General features: G+C 38.1%; 1 protein-coding gene across 2 annotated transcripts in view; it reads left to right on the top strand.

The window, feature by feature from the left end:
* The first annotated feature begins 505 nt into the window (after positions 1-505).
* The window catches only part of myripb (myosin VIIA and Rab interacting protein b), a 239,441-nt gene continuing 216,619 nt past the window's right edge, over positions 506-23,327 (top strand). The window contains exons 1-2 of one of the 2 annotated variants that reach the window (XM_087308808.1): positions 506-901; positions 16,808-16,997. In XM_087308808.1, the coding sequence (XP_087164934.1) occupies positions 16,888-16,997 (110 nt within the window). In that variant the 5' untranslated portion in view covers positions 506-901; positions 16,808-16,887. 2 annotated transcript variants of the gene reach the window in all.

Raw genomic sequence — 23,327 nt, 5'->3', positions numbered from 1 at the left:
CCTTTATTTCTGAGAGTATGTAAGTTGATTTGAATTTGTAAAAAAAGGGGTGTTTTTTAGTGCGCACAATGAGGTAATTGAGATGTCAAATTCAATTTTATTATTAGGAAAAATAGGAATTTAAAAATCTATTTCTTATTTTACTACTAAAATATCACACTGTCCATGCAGGGTTGCAAGAAGGCTCTTGCCCAAAGAAAAACACATTACAATTAATACAGATTTTGTGCCTGATGTGGGATTTTTTATGGATTAGATGTCTTCCAAGTATTTATTCATTTAATTTTTAAATCTATATTTAATTATAATTTTGAAAAACTGCAAAGTTGAAATAGCACTCGTTTCATAGAATGACTCATATACACTGATGGATACAATAGAGTTTGCCGAGTATATATTATTTCATAATCCCATATGCAATAAATCAAAGTTACATTTACTTTCAGAGATGTAGTGGAACAGCTTTTTTCTGCGTATGTACAGTTATAATAACGGGTTGAACTCTACGTTGTGATTGGCTGATCAGCGGGATGCTCAGGTGCCGGAGGAGGATGCAAGCTTCCGCTCGATGTCACCATGTGTTTGTGCAGACATAGCCCATCAAAGGAGAAAAGAGAGCATTGTGAGAAAGGACTAACCAGTTATTAGCCATTACATTCATACTTTATTCAGGCAATAGCTTAACTGCTGCCGAAACACACTGCTGTAAACAGACGAAAATCCTGTAAATCAGTTTGCACCAGTCGGCGCCCCGTAAGTCAAAGCGCGTGACTGTGTGTGTATGTGCCTGCGTGGAAAATCGCAGATCGCCGATCAATGGAAGTTAACTGAACCAAACCCACCTCGCTGCCTGTGCGTGAACGTTTGTAACCGGCGAAGATTCCGCGGATATTGATTTCACGTAAGTTTGTACTGATGTCAGATTGATTCGTTGTGAATCCTTCTTCTTGAGCTGCTTATATCGTTGATTTATCAACAGAAAGTTTGTGTTTGAATTGTACAATTGTGCAGTACAAGAGGATGAATAGATGTGAATGCTGGCGTATGTGACAGCGTTACATTATAGTAACTGATTTCTACATGAGAAATGTGCTAAGTGCACCTGACTCACAGTCCTTCTCTTATGGCAAGCCCCTTTAGCCTTAAGCTGTTAAAACGAAATAGTTTCTATGTCATTAGTAGACGTTGGCGTTGGTACAGTAATTTGTCGTAGATGTGGACTACTCACATCTGATTGATAGGACTACATTGCAGAGACGTCCATTTAGTCTATTGTTATATGTTTTTTAATATGGGCGACGTGGTGGCGCAGTGGGTAGCACGATCGCCTCACAGTAAAAAGGTCGCTGGTGCGAGCCTTGTGTCAGTTGGCATTTCTGTGTTGATTTTGCAAATAATACTTTAATGAAATTATATTATTAAGGGGAAAGACCGAATGTGCGAATATAAAACCAACTTGACCTTTATCGTCTGCAATACATCTACTATGCGATATGTCCAATTAAATAAATATTTTGTAGTATGTATTGGGTTTTTTATCAATGCAGTTCATTTGCATTACTGGCCTTACTGTGGCCTTACTCTGTCTGTATTGTTAGGCACAGTGCAAGCAATGATGTCACAGAGATGCTCACACTCATAGCTGCATGATGTCATCTCTGAAAGTTTTTCACACACCATGGAAGTGTGTAAAGTTCTTTGTTCGTAAATCTCAAATCCGCACGCAGCTTTACCCAATCCCACACTTGATGAAATCTTGATGGAAAATGCAAAGGCAAAACAGCTGCTGCACCACTCATCTGGAAAGTAGCTTGCAGAGTAGAACTGCTTCACTTTTGCCCTCTGAGCTGCCATGAAGCAAAAGTTAAAAAAAAAAAAAGAAAAAAAAAGAAAACATGCTGACTTACTGGAGCATCAGCACAGATTGTTTCCCTGCTCTCATATCAACCTCTGCTCTAGCAGCAAGAACTAATTCTAAAAGTTAAATGGGCCAAAAAGCAATTGAAGTAATTTATTTTTTATTTTGTCTGTTCCAGACACTAAAAGTGGGGGAAGTTTGTTATATAAATCATAAAATATCAGGCATTTTTGTTCATTATTAAAAATGTTGACAACCTATTTATGATAATGTTTTTTTTTCTAACATGTTTTTTGTTACAGTGTTTCACATGTTTGCAGATGAGCATATTAAATCTATTTGAATATATTGTTATTTACAGGTATTATCAAACAGTATAGATGGTGCAGCAGAAATTTGCAGGAAATCTGTAGAAATTGAAAATATATTGCAATCCCAATCTTTTTTTTTTATTTTGACATTTCTTTAAAATTCTTTAATATATATATATATATATATATATATATATATATATATATATATATATATATATATATATATATATATATATATATATATATATATATATATATATATATATATATATATATATATATATATATATATATATATATATATATATATATATTAATATTTCTTTAATACACTTTAAACTTAGCGATTGCAGAATTGACTGCTCAGCATAACAGCTGGATGTTCTCTATTCATTATGGTTAATGAAAATAAAGCTTTTAAGTAATTGGAGTTCAGGGAAAAGTCTGGTAATTTTACAGTTGGCTTAGAGTGGGAACCATGAATAGTGAAAAATGATACATAAATATTCATCAAATGTTCATAAGCATATGCTTATAAGTTATAAACATTAGGAAAAATGTTAATGTCTGTTTTCACAATAAATATTTATCAATCCTTTAATATTATGTATTTTTAATATTATTTTGCAAAATATATATTATATCATATTTCTTTGAAAGAATATCGGAAGTGGAAAAAAAATAAAAATAAAATAAAATAAAATGGGATCCATGGTACTCCTGAAAAAAGGATGTATATTAAAGGTGACATTGGATTTAATTCAAATTAGTTGAGAAGAAAGCATTTAGAAGCTTGTTTAAATAAATATATAATATGCCATAATTTACCTGTTTGATGTTCATGCAAGTTTACACATAACCAGCTAGTGATTTACATCTGCCCAAGCAAACTATGGGCTTTGTTCTCCTCACGGCTAATGTTGGTGGCTTTCGTTCCTCTGTGTTTGAACAATAAAGTAATCCCATGATGCAGTCTGCTATGTGTTTTCTATATATCTTTTGGGATCACACAATCTATTTCACAAAAATTAATTGATTGATTAATAGAACTAAATGACATCATTGTCATTGTATGCTACTCTTCATATACTGACAGTATGTCAATAGCATAATAATGCAAGTACACTCATAGTCTTAACAATATCATATAAATGTGAAAAAAATATTCTAAACAAATAAAACATACTTAATCTAGAATTGATAATGCTCAAAATGAAAAAAAAAAAACAAAACTTTACAGTATAGATGTTTAAGTTATGTAAAAACATACTGTATGCACTGAACTGAACATTTTATTATTTCATAAACAAATATTTGAAATGAATCCTGGAGCTATCCATAAAAGTAATTAATCAAAAGTCACACATCCCCTGAGTATATCTTTCACTTTGATGAAAATAGCATGCAAAATAGACAAACATTTCTGGAATAATTTTTTTTTTTGAGACAATGTCTTGTGCTTTTCTCCTCCTTGTTTGTAGAGGAGCAATCTTATTACTACATGTACGGGAAATTTCTACCAACTATTCTCGTCTTTTCACTTACCACTTCTTTTTTATTGTAAACTAACAGACAGAATCTTATAGTATTAGTGATTTATTTGAACACACAAAGTATTTACATTGCATGAACTGAGTCTAGTGCATACACAGCAAAAAAGGCTTACAATAATTGGTTTTAGCCCACTTTCTGTAAGTTCATGGCTGAAACAGGTTCTGAGTTTGGAATATTTGAGCACTTGAACATCTGTTGAGTTTGCTGTTGGCTGGTGCTTGAAACCCAAGCCACATCAGAAGATTTAGCTAAACGACTAAAACAAAAATATAGAATTAGGTTTCTAAACCAAGCATATAGATCTTTCTGTGTGTTTAATATCTGCCTTTTTGGCTTAGTGATGGCACTACATTGGGGTTAGGGATTGGCCATATCCTTGTATCCAGCTGTATCCCCTGGAGGGACATTACAATATTTCAACTCTATTTTTAGGGCCCTATCATACACCCGGCGCAGTGTGGCGCAAGGCGTGGCGCAGTAGTCTTCTGGTAGTTTCAGCTTGGCGCAGGAATCGTTTTGAGGCGTTGCGCTACGCTGTTTAAATAGCAGATGCATTAGCGCTCATTTTTGCGCCCATAGGCGTTCTGGTCTAAAAAGGAAGGCGTTCTGAGGCGGACCGCTGGCGCGTTGCTATTTTGAGAATCTATAATAGATTTTTTATTAGACCAAAACAAACCCTGTCTAAACTCCGGCGCAGAGTTGCGCCTCGCTCACGCACTGCTTAATACACACAAGAGAGCAATAGGCAAATATCTTTACATAAGAAAAAATGTAAATATTAAGGATATATATATAGTATATAATAAGAATAGATATAGAATATAAATATAAAGGATTAAAATATTACAAAACATTATTTTCTAGCCTACATAAATATGAAAAACCACTGCTTTTATGTCTTCTTCATCTCGGGAGGCTTTTTCAGTTCATTTATAACAATTTGCTTTTGTATAATGTTATTATTATTAGCAGTATTATTTATTATATCCATATTTATATTTGTTTTATTAAAAACAAGCTTAGATTTGCCCACCGGTCAGGTTTTAGACCATATGGGGCACAACAATATGTGTTTTACAATATAACTCAGGTTTTTGAGCACATTTTGCTATTATTATTCATTTATTCGTTTGCTGAAAATTAGAACTAAATTTAGAAATAGTTTTGAAACAAATCTTTGCGCTTAACAAACAAAAGTATTTATTTATAGACTAATTGATGTCTGTGCGTAAAGGTTTCCCTATCCAAGAGCGAAAGTGAAAGTGATCCATTATCTCTCATTCTCACGCAGTAGATGCCCTGTTTAACAGTTTTCTGTTAAAAAACTGTTAACTGTTAACTGTTTGCTTGTGAAATGCTAATTTTTTCCACTTAGACTTACTTTGCGTCCTGTAAATAGCGAATGCGCTCTTGGCACAACGCAGCTGACTCTTAAAGGGAATGGGAGATGAGACTCTAATTGGTTTATTCTCAAAACACACCTATAACTTATTAAGAAAATAAAGTCAACCCTTTTAGAACATGCGCCGCGGCGCAAGGCAGATTTCCCGTCCTTAAATTAGCAAAAACGCGTCCTGACACCCCCTGAAATCGTTTGCGCCCTGCGTTTTGCGCTCTGCACTTGGACCGTCAAAATAGAGCCCTTAGTGTCCTGTGAGAACAGCCTAATCAAAGGTAACCAAGCTTATTGTAGAACAAAATTACTATTCTGTCTCATTATCGATTAACTTATTATCAATTAGCAGATCGATCAGAGAAGACACACCTAATAATATTGGCAATAATAAGTTATTAAATTCCTTACTCATTAAATAATAATTCATTTATTCATTCATTCATTTTCTTTTCGGCTTAGTCCCTTAATTAATCTGGGGTCGCCACAGCGGAATGAACCGACAACTTATCCAGCATATGTTTTACGCAGCCGATGCCATTCCAACTGAAACCCATCACTGGGAAACACCCATACATCTCATTAACACACATACACTTCGGACAGTTTAGCCAATTCACATATATCACATGTCTTTGGACTGTGGGGGAAACAAGAGCACCCAGAGAAAACCCATGCGAACATGGGAAGAATATGCAAACTCCACACAGATATGCCAACTGACCAAGCCGAAGCTCAAACGAGCTACCTTCTTGCTGTGAGGCGACAGCGCTACCCACTATCCATAAAATAATAATTATAAATAATTTGTTATATATTAGGGCCGCACGATATTGGAAAAATCTGACATTGTGATCTTTTGTTATTATGTGATTTATATATTGCAAAATGATTACAATTTTACCAGTTGAACTGAATAGCTGTATTTGGAAAGAATTTATAATTCTAGGTTGATTGAGATGATTCTGTATGGAAGTACATCTACAAAAATCTAATAAAAAATAAAAGCATAGATAAATACAATCAATGATCAGGTTTGGTAGAATTTTAAAATGCTAATGAATTTAAATGTTTGTGAAGATAAAATGATCTTTTAAACACTGTTTGTTTTAGATAATGCACTCTTAAACCGTTGCTTAAATGTGCAAACTTGAAAGATGGTCTTCCAAGGGTAATATGTAGGTCTTGCATGTTCTTTTTTTATTACTCAGAACTACTTAGCAGTACACTTGCAGTAAAATGCCCTTGTAGATTAAGAATTTATTTTTAATTTACACAGCACAATAACATTGTTATTATAGAAAGTGTCTTTCTGGAATTCAACTTAACATTTTTAGGGAAATTGTACCCAAAATAATTTATGAAGCTATATACAATGGTATTTGAATCAAACACTTCAGCACATTCATCAGCTGGAATTGATGCCCTTCTGATGAATTGAGGTAGTTGTACTTGAACCTTAAAGAGTATGTGCTTTATTTCCCTTGCCAGTCCCTATATAAATAAAGCATAACAATATGATCCAAATTACACAGATAGAGAAGCAATTACTTTACTCTATGTTGCTTATTTGTAGAATGAGTTTATACTCATTTTTTTCTTAACGATGTGGCCCTTAAGCATGTGGCCCTCAAAAGTAGTTGATTTTGTGATTATATACAGTTGAAGTGAGGCCCGGATTGGCCAATCGGGAGGACCGGGAGAGTTCCCAGTGGGCCGGTCCGTTTTTTGGCGGCAAGGGCCGGTGTTTCTAGCTGCTGGCACTCTCAACAGTCGCACTTTTTTAATTTATTTATAATTTGACCATAGCCTCACTCTTTTTATTCATTACTTTGCTGCAGCTCCACTCTTCTTATTTATTGTCTCGCAGCCCCATGAGCAAAATGCAGTCTGCAGGGTAATGATGATGTAACTATCATTCGGCCACACATAAGTAATAGTGCAATTGTGGTCCAGTGGTCAGCACGTTGCCTTATGACATCGTTGATCGGTGGTGTTCGATTCTCACCTGAGTAGTTCATTTTTTTCATTTTTATTGTTAAGACATATAAAACTGTAAGGTTGTTGAACATTTGAAGTTCTAAAGCAGCTGTTTTCTTGAAAAAGACGTGATAGTGTAATTGGAAACTGAATTGGAAATGACCTGATTTTAATATAGTCAGTCGTGAACTGAGGTGGGCCGGTCTAATGCTTGAAACTCCAGGGCTGAAAAGGAGACCCACTCCGGCCCTGAATTATTAGCCCTCCTGAATTATTAGCCCCCCTGTTTAGGTTTTTCCCCAATTTCTGTTTAACGGAGAGATTTCTTCAACACATGCTTAAATATAACAGTTTTAATAATTAATTTCTATAACTTATTTATTTTTTCTTTGTGATCATGACAGTAAATTATATTTGACTAGATATTTTTCAAGACACTTCTATACAGCTTAAATAGACATTTAAAGGATTAACTTGGTTAATTAGGTTAACTAGGCAGGTTAGGGTAATTAGGCAAGTTTTTGTATGATGGTTTGTTCTGTAAACTATCGAAAAAATAGCTTATATGGGCTAATGAAATTGTCCCCAAAATAGCTTTAAAAAAATGTAAGAACTCTTTTTTTTAGCCAAAATAAAACAAATAAATAAATTTTTTCAGAGGGAAAAATATTATATATTATTCATTTATTTTCTTGTCAGCTTAGCCCCTTTATTAATCCTTTATTATGCCTGAATTCTTTTAAAATCATGTCTCAAAAACACATGCAAATGATAAATTATAATACAGACTCAACACTGCATATCCTGTGATGTGACTATTGCGATTGATCACATTGCGACCTCAATGCTGAAATTAGATATTGTTTAGGCCTATTATATATATATATATATATATAATAATTGGTTTAAGCCAACATGGCTGCTGAGTTAATGCTTTAGGCCCAATAAATAATATTCTGTTGTACTATGTGGAAAATTATATTATTGCATTGCTTTGCTAAATTATTATTACCCTATTTCTGGCTGTTCAGACTGTGAATATGTTCTGAAAAATGACTTGTTCATGGCCATGATTATCATTCAATCAAATGAATCACAAATAAGACAAAATCTATATATTTTTATTACTGTATGTATATTCAACTGGTTACATGTGAAGCAAATAAAAAATGGGGTGCCATAATTTTTCACTTCAGCTATCACTTGCATACTTCTTAAATTAGTTATGCTCCCATTTGTTAGTCGCTTTGAATAAAATCATCTGCTGAATGAATTTATGTCAATTTAGGTTACATGAATGTAAACAATGTTTAAACAGCTTGCCATACTCACTGCCTTTCAATTTACTGTGATTCTTCATAGAGATAACTGGTTGTTTTGTGTTTCATTCATATTTCTTTTTATCTAATGCCGCAGTATTGCAGAGCTGTGTTTGCAGGAAATGCACTGTTAATGTATCTACAGTATGTGCGCTTTGCTAAATTAAGTTTGCTCAATAAATCATCCTCTCGTCATGCATTAAGTCAACATGTCTGCCTAGCTGCTTTGATTCAATATGACAGTGTATAATTGCTGCCTGATGTATTTGCTTTGTTTCTGGAATATATAGCACAAACATAGTTACGATAAGTCACATTAGCACTTTTTGATTGTTAGTGCAGTTATAAAGAAGGACATTAGGTCACAAAAGTAGAGAGAGTTTGTTAGTGGTTTATCCTAATAGCCCTGCCTCAGCATTCTGTGGTCAGATATTTTTATATGATGACTTCTTAACTGCCTAACTGACCACTGTCCATTATGAAAGAATGATTTAATAGTTATATGGTTTCCAAATCATCATTAGTTCTTTTTATTTTATATTATTTGCCAAGCAGTCACATATTAAGCAAGTTAATGTGTAGTCAGTTATTATCAGTCATTTTTGCAAAATAAACCCACCCTGATTAATATAATATGACCTGAATTGAGATTTAGATGTGCTTGTATAGATTTGATATAGTTTGTTAGTTAATAATCACCTTATAAGGTAATTAGAGTATTCTATCTGACATTTTGTCAAAATTGAGTTATTGACATATTTTTATTAAATGACAGTTTATTTACATTATGGAACCTTTTTAAATGTTGTTTACATTTTACGACATTTTATTTTAAACAAATGTTACACAAATACTGTTTGCTATATGGAATGCAAAAACTTTGAAGCTCAATATCTCAAAATCATTTAGAACGCAGATAGGACCTTATAATTCCATGACATAATGCTATAAAGCTATTTTGTTTTCTTTTTTTACCTTTCACAATATTTTGTGTTATAAAATATTAGAATGTTTGGTGGAATTTTATGCTTATGAGTTTAAATGTTTGTGAGGAAAAAAATAAAATCTTTTAAGCACTGTTCATTTTAGATAATGCACTCTTAAACAGTTGTTTTAAATGCTGCAAACTTGAAACATGGCCTTCTTAGGGTATAATGTAAGTCTTGCATGTTTTTTTTTAATTAACAGAACTACTTGGCAATGTACTTAAAATTCCTTTGTAGATTAAGAGTTTATTTTTAATTTACACAGCACAATAAGATTGTGATTATAGTAAGTGGAATCTTAGTCTTTCTGGAATTCAAGTCAACATTTTTTTGGGGGGATTATACCTAAAATAATTTCTGCAGCTATAAACATAAAAGCTATGGCATTTGAATCAAACACTGCAGCATATTTAACAGCTGGAATTGAGGCCATTCTGATGAATTGAGGTAGTTATACTTGAACCTTAAAAAGAATGTGCCTTGCCAGTCCCTACATAAATAAACCACATAAATATGACCCAAATTACACAGATAAAAGCAATTACTTCACACTATGATGCTTATTTGTAGACGGAATTTATACTTCACTTTTTTCTAAGGATATTATATATATATAGATAGATAGATAGATATATTTCTATCTATCTATCTATCTATCTATCTATCTATCTATCTATCTATATATATATATATATATATATATATATATATATATATATATATATATATATATATATATATATATATATATATATCTTTGTGTTTATGTGCTGAAGAAAAGATTGCAAACAGGTGGATTATGATTGGTGGAGCTTAAAGGGCACAGCTGACTGAGTCATCACCCAGAGGCAGCTTTAACGTCATGCTCTCTCTCTCTCTCCATTTCTTTGTCAACATCTCTCTCCCTTTCCTTCTCTGTAATACCATCTCTGAAATGTCCTATAATTGGCCCATCTTCTTTCACCCAATCTCCTCCTGTTTCCTTTTCTCTCTCATGGCTCTTTATGAATAAACTGCTATACAATTTAGTAAACCAACAAAAACATATATATTTAGGTATTTTAAATTTAAATCCAGCTAGCTGCCAGTATATTATTCTGCATATTTATCTCATCACTTGTTTCTCTCTTATACTGTTCACCACTGAGGCCGTTCTCTTCTATACTCATAAAGAGAATCTGTGTGACATCTTGGTCCACAGTTCAGTTTTCCTGATGACTGTAGCCTGGCTAAGTACATTAATGCAGCTGCAGTATGCTGTGTATCGTTCTTATCTCAGACGACCTGTTTGCTCGTTAAAGATAACCGACTTGTATTTCGGGAACTTTTTTGTATAAATGCATTTTATGGTTTTATGCTTGCCTTTAAATCTATTTATGTTTTCTCTCTGTGGATAAGTATTAACAGACTTTGGCATTTAAGTCTTTTTCTCCTACTCTGACCAGAATGATTAACCACAGTAAGAATTTATGTATTGTAATTTTATGTAACTATATGTGTGGTCATTAGCTGCAGTACCCACCAGGTTCACTAAAGGGCACTCCAGCCATATGCACACTCCACCAGACATTCACCTGCACTACACTCCCCATCTTGCTTTGCATTTCACAGCTCATACTTTTAATGGACATAGCATGCACTCACACACAGCTACTGATCATTGACACTGAGACCTGTATGCTTCTGTTACTGTTGCCTGCCTGACTAATCTGTTTAATAAATTGCATGAGGATCCATATCTCTGTTGCAAGTGTCCTTCTGTTACAGAAGACTCAGACTGCCAGATCCCTCTAAATTCCCCTAATGGTGGGTGCCATATACCTCTGAATTCCCTCAATGGTAGGAGCCAGATCTCCTGAATACTCTGAAAGTTCCAGTTCCAGGAATGGCTACCAGAGTTGCCACCTGAATCCTATGAATAGCCAGAGTCGCCACCCGAGTCCCATGAATGGCCAGAGCCACCACCAGAGTTTCACAAATGACCAGAGCTGCTACCTGAGTTCCACGAATGGCTACCAGAGTCAAGTGACTTCCCAGAGCTGTATGACTTCCCAGTACCTCCTGAACCAGAGCTTCCTGATCCACCAGGGTTGTCTGAACTTACAATGCTTCTTAAACTAGAGCCTCTTGACCCACTGGGGTTATATGAACCACCAGTGCTTCCTAAACCAAAGCCTCCTGACTGACTGGGGTTGTCTGAACTGCAAATGTCTTCTGACCCACTGAGGTTGTCTGACACATCAGTGCCTGCTGAACCAGAGTCCCCAGACTTTCTTCAGCTCCACGCTCCAGCCCCTCAGCAGCTCCAGGCTCCAGGCCTTTCACAGCTCCACACTCACGATCACCAGTGATCTGCATAGGCTTGGACACAGCACACACACAGTTCTGGGCTGAGTCTTGTTAGTCTGTAACTTTATGAAACGTTTCCTTGTCTTGCCTTGTCTAGACATGTTTTTGCCCTTTTATTGTTTTATTTTTTCTGTTTTTGACCTCTCATTTTGGATTACCTGTATGCTTTTGTTTGCCCCTGTTTTGACCGCTGCCTGCCTGACTAAACTGTTTAATAAACGCCGTGTGTATCCTCATCTCTGTTGTCAGCGTTTCTCTATTACAGAAGTACTAATTTGCTCCTGTATTGATGACTGTTTGCTGACCGTTCTTTATGTAATAAAAGCTGCACATAGAACTCCATCTCTGTTGCCAAGCCACTTCATAATATGGAACCATTGAATCACAAATATTTATAAATTTTGTGAATATTAGTTTTTTTGAGCAATGTGGGTTTAAAAACTACAGTAGAATATACAGTATTTTTACAGTATATTACAATATAATTCCTGTCAAGGCGACGCGGTGGCACTGTAGGTAAGAAGGTTGCTGGTTCGAGCCTCAGCTGGATCAGTTGGCATTTCTGTGTGAAGTTTGTATTTTCTCCCCGTGTTTGCGTGGGTTTCCTACGTGTGTTCCGGTTTCCCCCACAGTCCAAAGACGTGGTTCAGGTGAATTGGGTAAGCTAAAATTATTTGTAGTGTATGTGTGTTAATGAGAGTGTATGAGTGTTTCCCAGTGATGGGTTGCAGCTGGAAGGGCATCCTCTCGGTAAACATTGGCTGGATAAGTTGTCGGTTCATTCCGCTGTTGCGACCCCAGATTAAAAAAAAATGAATGATAGATTTATTTACACACATAAAAGTTTCAGCACACACATACAAACCACAATCTAACGTCCATTCCGACATACCAGATGCATAATTTATCCAAAAAGCCTTTTAACAAATTAATTTTAGCGTTAAACGGCATTGGGTGAAAGATGACCATTGTAATATGTTTCAGCGAACACATGTTTGTCCCTAATAAGCCTGTTTTTGATCAATCGTAAAACCTATTTTCTATAAAAGAGGATAAACTATTAAAAGTTGATTGAAAACCATCTAGCCTTTAGTTCTTGTGTCATGTTTTCTTTAGGTAATTTAGTTATTTACCATTTAGTCATTTGTTCTTCATTGACTGTCTTTTTCTCTTGTGTATTGTTTGTCATTGGTTGTGTCATGTCATGTGATCTCTAGTGTTTGTTATATACTCTACCTGACAAATTATTGTCATATAGTTGATCCACACCCAGACGGCCCACCCCTGAGCCCTTTAGGCTGTTTCATTTCCTGCCCAAACTTGGTGACCTGGAAGATCAAACCTGCGGAGCTTCAAAGTACTGGCAGCCAATAAGAATTGGAATAGGAAGCAGTGGGTCCAACATCTCACCCCGTTCCTGATGAGGGAGGCCTAGCAGGCCTATCTGTCCCTCTTGCTTGAACTTATATCACCTAACACTCCCGCCAGCTTCAAAAGGACTATGCTTTGTTCAAGAGGAAGATTCTGGTCAAACACCAGTGCACACAGCGTGCGAGTTCCAGCAGTGTACATATGATCATCGCCGCCTGGCCAGGACGCAAGCGGCGAACCTACTGCATCATGCCCTCCTCTGGCTGCTACATGATGGACTATCCAGGTCGCCGAGAGAGGGACGATTACATGCCTGCTACTAGCACTGCCCACTTGACAACAACATCTGGTTATGCTCCACAGCCCACCAGCTAGACTGATCTTCTGGAGGCACTACAGCTGGCAGAGGTAACAGAAGCCTAGGAGGTAAGAGACAGAGTGGCAGGAGCACCCCCAGAATGGCAACCCGAATAGGGCCACCGCACGGCCAGTTTACAGACCTGCAAACCACTCACCAAAGGGACATCAGGAGTCCACCAAACTATTGATGTCTGGGACTCCTGTCTGTCTGGCCTCCGCGAACCCCACCCAACAATATATCGTGACATGAGGGCCGTCAATGTGATTACCGTAAACCTACGAACAACAAGAAGGGTGAGTGCTTTAACCCGCCCTCCCCTGTGTTACAGATCCCCTCCGGAGGTTCATCGGGAAAGGAACAGTGGAAGGACTGGGTGAAAGTATGCTTGATGGGTTGAGAAATTCGCCAGCCTGCACCCCTACCCACACTACTATACAGTCATCAATCAGAGAATTCGTCTGGTACTTGATAACTCTCGGATGTGGGCGGTGATCGAGGAGATCCATTTGGCCCTAAATGGCCCTCAAGAAACATTGCGGGGTGTCCGAGAATGCCTGGCAGGTCCGGGAGAAATACCAGGGACTAGAAGCAGAGGGTAGCCAAGTCTGTAAGGTCTCCTTGTCACCTTCCCCCAAGCCACCAATGCTGCCACCCATCATCTGGGTGTCCTTCAGGTGCACTGGTATGGTAAAGGTGAAGCAAGAAAATGTTTTGTTTTCTCCCCCTCCCATCCATGTGTTCTCCCCTTTGCACCAACAAGAAGCACTAGAAGGACCAGGTTGACACTTGAGGGTTTCAGAATTGCCATGGACATTCCCTCACCTCAAACAGCATGCCGATTGTGGCCAGCTGAGACTTGTAAGAAGAGTGGAATATAAGGGACAACGCCAGAGGAAGAAGTCGGAGCATGTTTGGACTGAAGGCTCGCGGTGTTCCCTTCTCCAGCTACGCACGATTTGCACTCCACTCCCCCACATCGGACCTGCATGAGCCTGGACTTTAGATGCACAATGGACATTTCGCCCTTCACACCCTGCATTTCCAGCACTTCTGCGCTGTAAATAAACAGCCGTTCTATAAATATATGTTCCTTCATGTGTCCTTTGTTCTTGATCTAGCTTTGTTTGTGTAACCCTATATGTCAGTAAGTTTATTCTTTTTTTGGCCATGCTGTGCCATCCCATCTCATGCTATTCTGTGTTGTGTTGTCCTGTGCTATGCTGTTTTGTGCCATGCCATGCTTTGCCTTGGACCTTTGGGCAACAAAAACTGCACTTGGGTTTCTGCACCTTGACTTTAGTGGAGTGTTGTTATAGAAAGCTAGAACCAACCATGATTTCACAGTTTTTCTTGCATAATTTTTGCCAAGTGAATTGGCCTGAAGAAGCTTTTAAAGATATATGAAAAAAAATTAATTATGCACATTTATTGAGTGGCTTTCCTCACCATGGGAGAGATGACGGCTTAAACCATGCCTGTTCAAGCCTCACCATGACCTGCTTAAACCACAACAGCTTTGCCAGAATATGGGGGACTATAAGACAACCCATGTTGCAGCCCTAACAGTCTTTCTACTGGTGCCACCCTCACAGTCTTCTCTGTTGGTGCCACCCTCGCAGTTCACTATGTCAGTGCCGTCCCCTCACTTTTTGCTCTGCCAGCAACACCCTCACAGTCTGTTTTCCCAGGCCAGCCTCTGCTCTACGGCCAAGGCCTTCCTCTGCTCCATGGACCTGGCCCTACATCCCTTTCCTTGTTCCCATATGCTTCCACCCTCCTGAAATGTTTGATTTGTTTTTGGTTTGGGCATGAGATGGGGGATCTGTAAGGTGTCATGTCATTCTGTTTTTATTTTATTTTGTAGCTTAGTATTGTCTTCCCCTTCTTTGCTTTGTTTACAGCAATATGTTTCATTTTTCTTTTTTTCATTGGTTAATTTAGTCATGTGTTATGTTCTTCATTGGTTGTCTTTGTCATGTGTTTTATTTCTCATTGATTGTGTTATGTCATGTGATCCCTAGTGTTGTGATCCCGGTGTTGAATTTATATAAAGGTCAGTGCCAACTATTCCAGCATATATTTTAGTCAGTGAATGCCCTTCCAGTTGCAACCCAATATTGGGAAACATCCATACACACTCATTCACACACACACACACACACACACACACACACACACACACACACACACACACACACACACACACACACACACACACACACACACTGCCAGACAATGCACCTCAGCTATACCTTTTATGGCCATAGTTTGTAACTTTATCTGCTGCTCATGTCCACCAACAGAATCCCATACATGCAGAGAAATGTGTGCAGCAGCCAGACTAGTCCATTTATCCTACCATATCATAGTCAATGATCCCAGCCAATGCAGTCTCCCCCAATCAGCCAAATCCCAGAGTCTCCATCAAATAAAGCGCCATAAATTATTATAGCCAAGGTAAATTATGGGTATGCTATAGAGGTTAAAGGCAGCTAAAAATCTGTAGTCGACACATGTGATGCTACAGCATTGGGAAAGATAAAAAAACAGCCCAGTGTTTAGGTGTACTTTCCCAGATAATAGCAGCAGTATTAATAATTGTTTGGCTGAAGCAAAGTTTTTCTTCTGCTACCTGTTTGCAGTTGGTTTGATGGTTTGAATACTCCAGTGCAGTCAATATTAATACTTTCTGTAAAGACTGAATAAACTTGTTTCTTTTCTGATATAATACCCAGTGGATTAGCATTAATGAGTTTGAACAGCATTTATCTTAGGTGGTACACTGCACGTGAGTAAAACAGGCTTCAATATTAGAATGCTATAACAACATAAAAGCTGGTTTTGATTTGTTCATTTTTATCTTTGCTGCATAATTTCAGAACATTTCAGAATATCACACAGAGAATGTGTTAGAAAAACAAAAAAACAAAAAACAAATATAAGCTTAAAAATAAATATAGTAAAAAAAGATTTATAGAGTTTGAGTTCCTGAGTGAAACCGTCCAGACCACTCAGAGCAGGTGCTTCTGATGTATGGTGCATCTTGGATCTGATTTTATTAAAAAATCAGACACACAACACATACACAGAGAAAACTTGTCAGATCGAGAATATAGTTCACAGGTTAACATTAAAGCTTAGAGTAGAAAATACAAGAAAAGAATATTGTCTTTTGTTATCGTCCAAACGGGTTAGCCAAAACAGAAATGCGTAGCATACTGAGTTTGTCTAAAGTCTCACTGTTGGAGTCAGTTTTGCCATATTTCAGTCCAGTGAATTTCAATCACAGAATATACAGAATGACATTTCTCTCTTCTTCCAGGCTTCATCTCAAAAGTCTGTAAGGACGAACAATTGTCATTCCAGCATCCTAACCTTGAACCGTTTACCTGTGAAGCACTGATGGGGCGTAAACTGGACCTGTCGGGTCTCAGCAATAATGAAGCGGAGCATGTTCTTAGAGTGGTACAGAGAGACATGCAACTTCGTAAGAAGGAAGAGGAGAGACTCAGGTATGTGAGAATATGTGAGTGTGATACATCAGTAAAGGTTTGATTTCATTTATCCTGGTTGGCAGCTTTATTTTGTGTTTTCTGTTTGGATTGGCTAATAGAGGAAAATAAGACACTCTGTTATACTGTTGACTGAATCACCAACTTCTTGTTTGCTACCCTCTATATTACAGTAAGTCTCCTTTAGTCAAACTGTAAATTATGTAATAATTTTATCTTATGCAGATTTAAAGGTTTAAAGATTGTGTGGCAAATGTCTTGTGGCAAATCATGTTTTGAATATTTTAATTAATTGCAAATTTAATTTAATTAGGACAAGATTTTCTGACAATTTGTTCAAATAAAAACTTGCATATGAATTTCAGTTCATATTGATTGCTAACACTATTATTGGTACAGTAGGCTTAATTTTACAAACCAATAATTTAATTCAAAACTCTAAACACAGTTCACCTGTTTTTACACAAGTTACAATTTTCTCAATGTGCTCTGCAAAACTGTATATAAAATTCCCTATATATGCTCAGGTTTAACCATGTTTTTACTCAGAAAACACGAACACATGATGAAATCAACTCAAGCCATCACAGGCAAAACACAATCAACACACAACTATGCACATGTTAAGACTGAATAAAGAAATTGAAGGCACACCAGGCACGTGGGGGTGGGGTGGTGGTGGAGGGCATTGGGTGCTTGAGCACCTGCCTTTCTTTTGAGGGGTCACCTGATACCCCCACTGATTGACCCACCAACCTCCACCCACCTCAGGGGTCCGCTTTTTACTTAGAATCTGTTCACCCATAAACATGGCTAATACCAGTGCTCCAAAAGCGTGGTTGTAGTCACAGACAGTGGTCAATGCAGGTGGGAAACAGGATAAAAAAGAACAAAACAAGGGTCAGAAAACACGGCAAAGTTAGAATAGAGTTCAATTTGTAATATTACAGACAAACAAGACTCACCACCGTGTGTGTGAATGTGAGGTGTATTTATAGTCCTGGTATTCACTTCATCATGAGCTTCCAGCTGTGTGTGAGTAATCAGAGGGAATCAGGGGCTGGTGTGTGTGAGGTGCATGATAGTATTTGTAGTCCAATACAGTGACAGGTGTGTAGTTCTCTGATAATCTGCCCAGGCTAGCTCAATGGCGATTGTGATACTAGAAACATCCAGTGATTCTATTGACTGCATTTCTCTATCGTATTTTCCGATGTCAGAGTATGTTCAGATATCATTGCTTTCCACTCAAACTGCCTAAAGGATATATATATATATATATATATATATATATATATATATATATATATATATATATATATATATATATATTCACCTCACCATTGATAGAATTGAAAGTTTAAGAGACTGTTTATTGTTTAAAGACAGCCTAATTGTTTATATCGATTTTCTTTATTTTTATGTGATATATACTTAAACATGAGGAAATTAAAGGAAAAGAGAAAAGAAAAAGGGCGGCGGGTTGGCGCAGTGGGTAGCGCTGTCACCTCACCTCAAGAGACAGAAGTGACAGAATGCTCGACCAATACAGTCACCGGATGAGCAGTTACGATTCTTACCAGATTCTCATAGACTCATTCAAGTAGTCACTGCAGACACCACCGCCAAGCACTTTTTTACCATCCGCCACTGCCTGATCTCCCAGAAAACCCCAAGCGTCAAGTGTTGAATCATCCTGAATTTCCTGACAGGCAGGCCTTAAATTCTCCTAAGAACAAATGCCAAATTCCCTTAAATTTCCTTAAATTTTTTGAAAGACAGGCTCCAGATCTTCAAGAAAACCCCAACATGGCAAAAGATTGATATTACTGAATTTCCTGAGTGGCAGGCACCAAATTCTCCAAAGAACAAACACCAAATTCCCTAAATTGAATAGTGGGTGCCAGATCTCTGAGAGAAACCCCCGTATCAAAAGTTTGATCCTCTTGAATTCCCTGAATAGCAAAGGCAAAATTCTCTCAAATTACTTAGAGAACAAGTACCAAATCCCCCTAAATTCCCTGTATGGCAGGCACCAGGTCTACTAGAAACCCCCGAGTAGCAAATGCTAGATCTTCCTGAATTCCATGAGTGGCAGGCACTGAACTCTTTTAAATTTCCAGAAAAACAAACCCTAAATCCCCCTGCATTTCCAGCTAGGTGGACACCAGACTCTCTGGAATTCCCTAAATGGCTGGTACCATCTTCAGAGTTGGCCAGAGACTTCTCCTAATTTCCCCAAATGGTCAGAGCCAGCTCCTGGGTCCCCCAAGTAGTCAGAGTCATACCCTGAGTTCATCGCATGGCCAGCACTGTCTTCAAAGATTCCTGAATGGCCAGCACAATCTCAAAAGCTTCCTAAAAAAAGCCAGAGTCATCTCCAGTATGTCCTGCATGACCAGAGTCATTCCTTGAGTTTCCTGGATGGTCAGAACAGCTGGAATCATCCCGAAGTCCTCCGAATAACCAGATGAACCCACTAAGTGCCTTGAACAGTCACAGCCATTGTCAGAACACCCCTACAGGTCAGAACCATTCCCTGAGTTTACACTATGGCAAGAGCCATCTCCAGAGTTCCATGACTGTCCAGAGGTGTCTCTAGTGTTCTCTGAATGGCCAGTGCTACCTTCTGAGTTTCCCAAATGACAGTTTGTCTTCCAAACTCTTCAAACTCTCAAAAGATCAGCACCACCTCGCAAGTTCCCCAAATGGTCTGTCACCACCGAAACTAGAACCTTCTCCTGACATCCACAAACAGTTCAGACAACTCACCAAAGCCCACGATCAGTCGGAAGAGTCCCCTGAGTCTCCAGATTAGCATCTTGCCCCACTTGCAGTTCCCAGAGCTCAGTTTTCTACCACCAATATCCTGATTCATCACCCTGCAAATAACCACCAGGCTTCCAGTTGTACCAGTGTTTCCAGACTTCCTGTCCTGTCAGCACTTCCTGCGTTGCCAACCTTAGTTCCCCTGCCCTGATTCTTTCTATGTGGTCCCCGTCTCTCATTGTTCAGTTTCGTCAGCATCTGGTCCTTCACTCCTTTGTCACCTAAGAACATCGTTCTGCACCTGTCTCTGTCTCCCTTTGAGGCTGGTGCTAAAAAAGAAACCACCTCCTCCTATACTAAGTCGAATAGTAAGCAGTAAACCAGGGGTGTCAAACTCAATTCCTGGAGGGCCGAAGCACTGCACAGTTTAGTTCCAACCCTGCTCCAACACACTTACCTGTAGGTTTCTAACAAGCCTGAAGGACTCAATTAGTTTGATCAGGTGTGTTTAATTAGGGTTGGAAATAAACTGTGCAGAGCTGCGGCCCTTTTGGAACTGAGTTTGACACCTGTGCAGTAAACCATCAGGAGACTGCTGTGGAAGGGGTGGGGGTGGTAATGTCACATTCAGACGAGGCTCTCCCCTCTCTCAATCACCTTCACCTGTAGCCTATCAGCCCCACATCTGTACATCATCACCTCTCATCACCCCAGCACCATTAAAGCTACAGTCAACCAGCACTTAGTGTCCGGCCTCGTTGCTATCAACAAAGAACTGATCCCTTTATTACGGTCAGTATCAATATTATTTCTAAAAGTTTACTCACCTCTCCCTGTTGTTTGTGATCTCTCCTGTGTCTGCATCTCATTCCTAGTGTAAATTCCCTCTGGTTCCCTGCCTAGTTCCTATTTCTGATCCTCCCCATTCCTAGTTCCCTGTCTCCTTCAATCCCATCACGTTTTCTCAATTCTTGCAGTGGTTTCCATGTGTTTCTGGTCCACTCTGTGTAAACAGTCTATATACTCACCAGCCTGGACTAACCAGCCTGGTTTCCAGAGTCCTTCTGTGACAATTTTTCCCTTTTCAAATACATAGACAATTAAATGAGTTCACTTAGTTGAGTGGATACATTTATTGTTGTAATAATTTTGTTGTAATAGAAAGTGCTGTCGCCTCACAGCAAGAAGGTCGCTGGGTCGAACTTCGACTCAGTTGGCGTTTCTGTGTGGAGTTTGCATGTTCTCCCTGCCTTCGCGTAGGTTTCCTATGGGTGCTCTGGTTTCCTCCACAGTCCAAAGACATGCGGTACAGGTGAACTGGGTAGGCTAAATTGTCCGTAGTGTATGAGTGTGTGTGTGAATGTGTGTGTGGATGTTTCCCAGAGATGGGTTGTGGCTGGAAGGGCATCCGCTGCATAAAATCTTGCTGGATTAGTTGGTGGTACATTCCGCTGTTGCGACCCCGGATTAATAAAGGGACTAAGCCGACAAGAAAATTAATGAATGAATTTTGCTACGTTTAACTGTTAGTTAAATAGTCATAAAAAAATATTAACTTGTAGTTATAATTATATTATAATGGGTTGATCTAGATCATGCATTGACTTCATTGCAAATCTTTACTAGATGCATATCCTATGCCTTAAATCATGGATATTCTTGACTCTCTTTAAGGAGCTACGGTGTTTAGCATGTTGGACAGCAGATACTGGCAGCTAGAAATAGATCCTACAAGTGTGGAAAATACTTCATTATTGTTTTAGGACTATATGAATTCTTGTGTCTTCCATTTTCTCTTCAAAATGCTGCTGCATCTTTCCAATAACTGATGCACAAGTACATATTTTATATGGTGTATATAATCAACATTATTGTGGATTCACCAGATGTCCAAACTCTCCTTAATCATCTTGAACAAGTGTTATCTCACTTTCTCTACACACTGGTTTCACACTTAACCTAAACATTTAATTTAATTTGTGCCTCACTTCACTACTTAGGCTAAATTATTTTAGCAGATTGAGTCGATATGAATTCAGATAAAGTGGATGCAAACAGAACATTCTCAACTCCCAAGATCTTGAAGGAAATACAGCGATTTTGGTGATTTTGGCAGCTTGGTACCATCATTTTATGAAAAGAGTAATATCAACCAAAGAGGAAAACAAAGACCCTCCAAAGTAACATCAAACAAAGAGTACAAGCTGAAGTACTGATAGAAGATATTGTGGGACAAAAAGCATGACTGAAATGACCCCAAACTTCCCAATCATCTTCACCAAGTCAGGTGTACATGGGAAGAGAAGGTGTAAAGCATTGAATAAATTGTCTTCACCCAATAACTGTATGCTGAAAGCTGCAATAGAAGTATACACTTATTTTTTTATTCTTTTGTCACGGTTGCAGGTTTGTGCGCTTTTCCGGAGTGTATGTTTCATCACGTGGGTTTGTTTTGTTTTGGTTGTCCATGTGTATTTGTTATGCTCACGTGACATGACGACACTCAGCGGGGCTGATTACTCACCAGCTGAGGCGCATTATTAGCCCTATATCAGGGCGACGTTTTTATGTCTCTTTGTCAGTTCGTTACATCTGTTCTCATGTGTGTTATCTGTGCTCAGGCCCCTGAGGAGATATTTCTGGACCCTGTTTTTCTGTCTGTTCCTGCCCTGTGTTCGTCGTCCTCCTAGCCTGTCACTTCCTTGTTTGTTTATTTTGACTTGGTCAAATAAACCTTATATCACTTGCAATTGGATCCTATTTTGACTCTTATTTGTTGATCGTGACATCTTTAGAATCTGCCTATGGGTCAGTTGAGTATCTAAAAACACAGTTAGCAAAGGACAATTGAAGAACAAGTGCTGGTTGTCTATGCTAAGATTATAACTCTGTGCTGCACTCACAGGGGTCCAACTGGCAAGACTTTTAGAAAGAGAGAGTACCCTGCCCACCCAACAGCTAACCTTATGAAGTGATTCAAAAATGGTGCTGACTTAGATTCAGTCCTATAGGTAAAAGGTGGTCGTGGGCTCAAGAATTGTGGAAAAAAAAAGAGTTAACTTCTCAGGCATGAAAGTATTTAAAATCTGAAGATAATATCAGTCATGTTAAGTCTCTCTGGCAGCTTTCTCACAGCCAACAAGATGGAACCAAGGGCCTCACTTTCTCTGACAAGACCTACTCTCTTGGTCAAATGACTTAGTGAAGCCAATCACTGATAGCACAGAAGAAGACTAAAGTTGTTTGTATTACACAGTTTTTTTTTTCCAAGTAATTGAATCCAAAGTTTGAGAACAATTGGTCTAAGACAAACAATCAAAACAATTTATCTGCCAAAGATTAAGAGGCAGAAAAATCTTTTCTGAAGGAACCACAAGCTACAGTACATGTTTCCCAATGGAAATTTCCCAATAGAAAGCTAGCAAACCCTTGTACTCTAACAGCTGGTTACTTGCTCTCTAGAGCTTTACAAATCTACCATGCTGATTAGAGTAGGTGGATGTCTAAGACACAGTGAATTGCTTGATCAAGAGACTGTTCAGCCCATAATACTTGAACATA

Source organism: Danio rerio, chromosome 24 (assembly GCF_052040795.2).
Source record: "Danio rerio strain M-AB ecotype USA chromosome 24, GRCz13ab, whole genome shotgun sequence".
NCBI classification, from domain to species: Eukaryota; Metazoa; Chordata; class Actinopteri; order Cypriniformes; family Danionidae; genus Danio; species Danio rerio.
The sequence above is the reverse complement of the archived record's forward strand: the minus strand, read 5'-3'. Positions and strand labels throughout refer to the sequence as shown.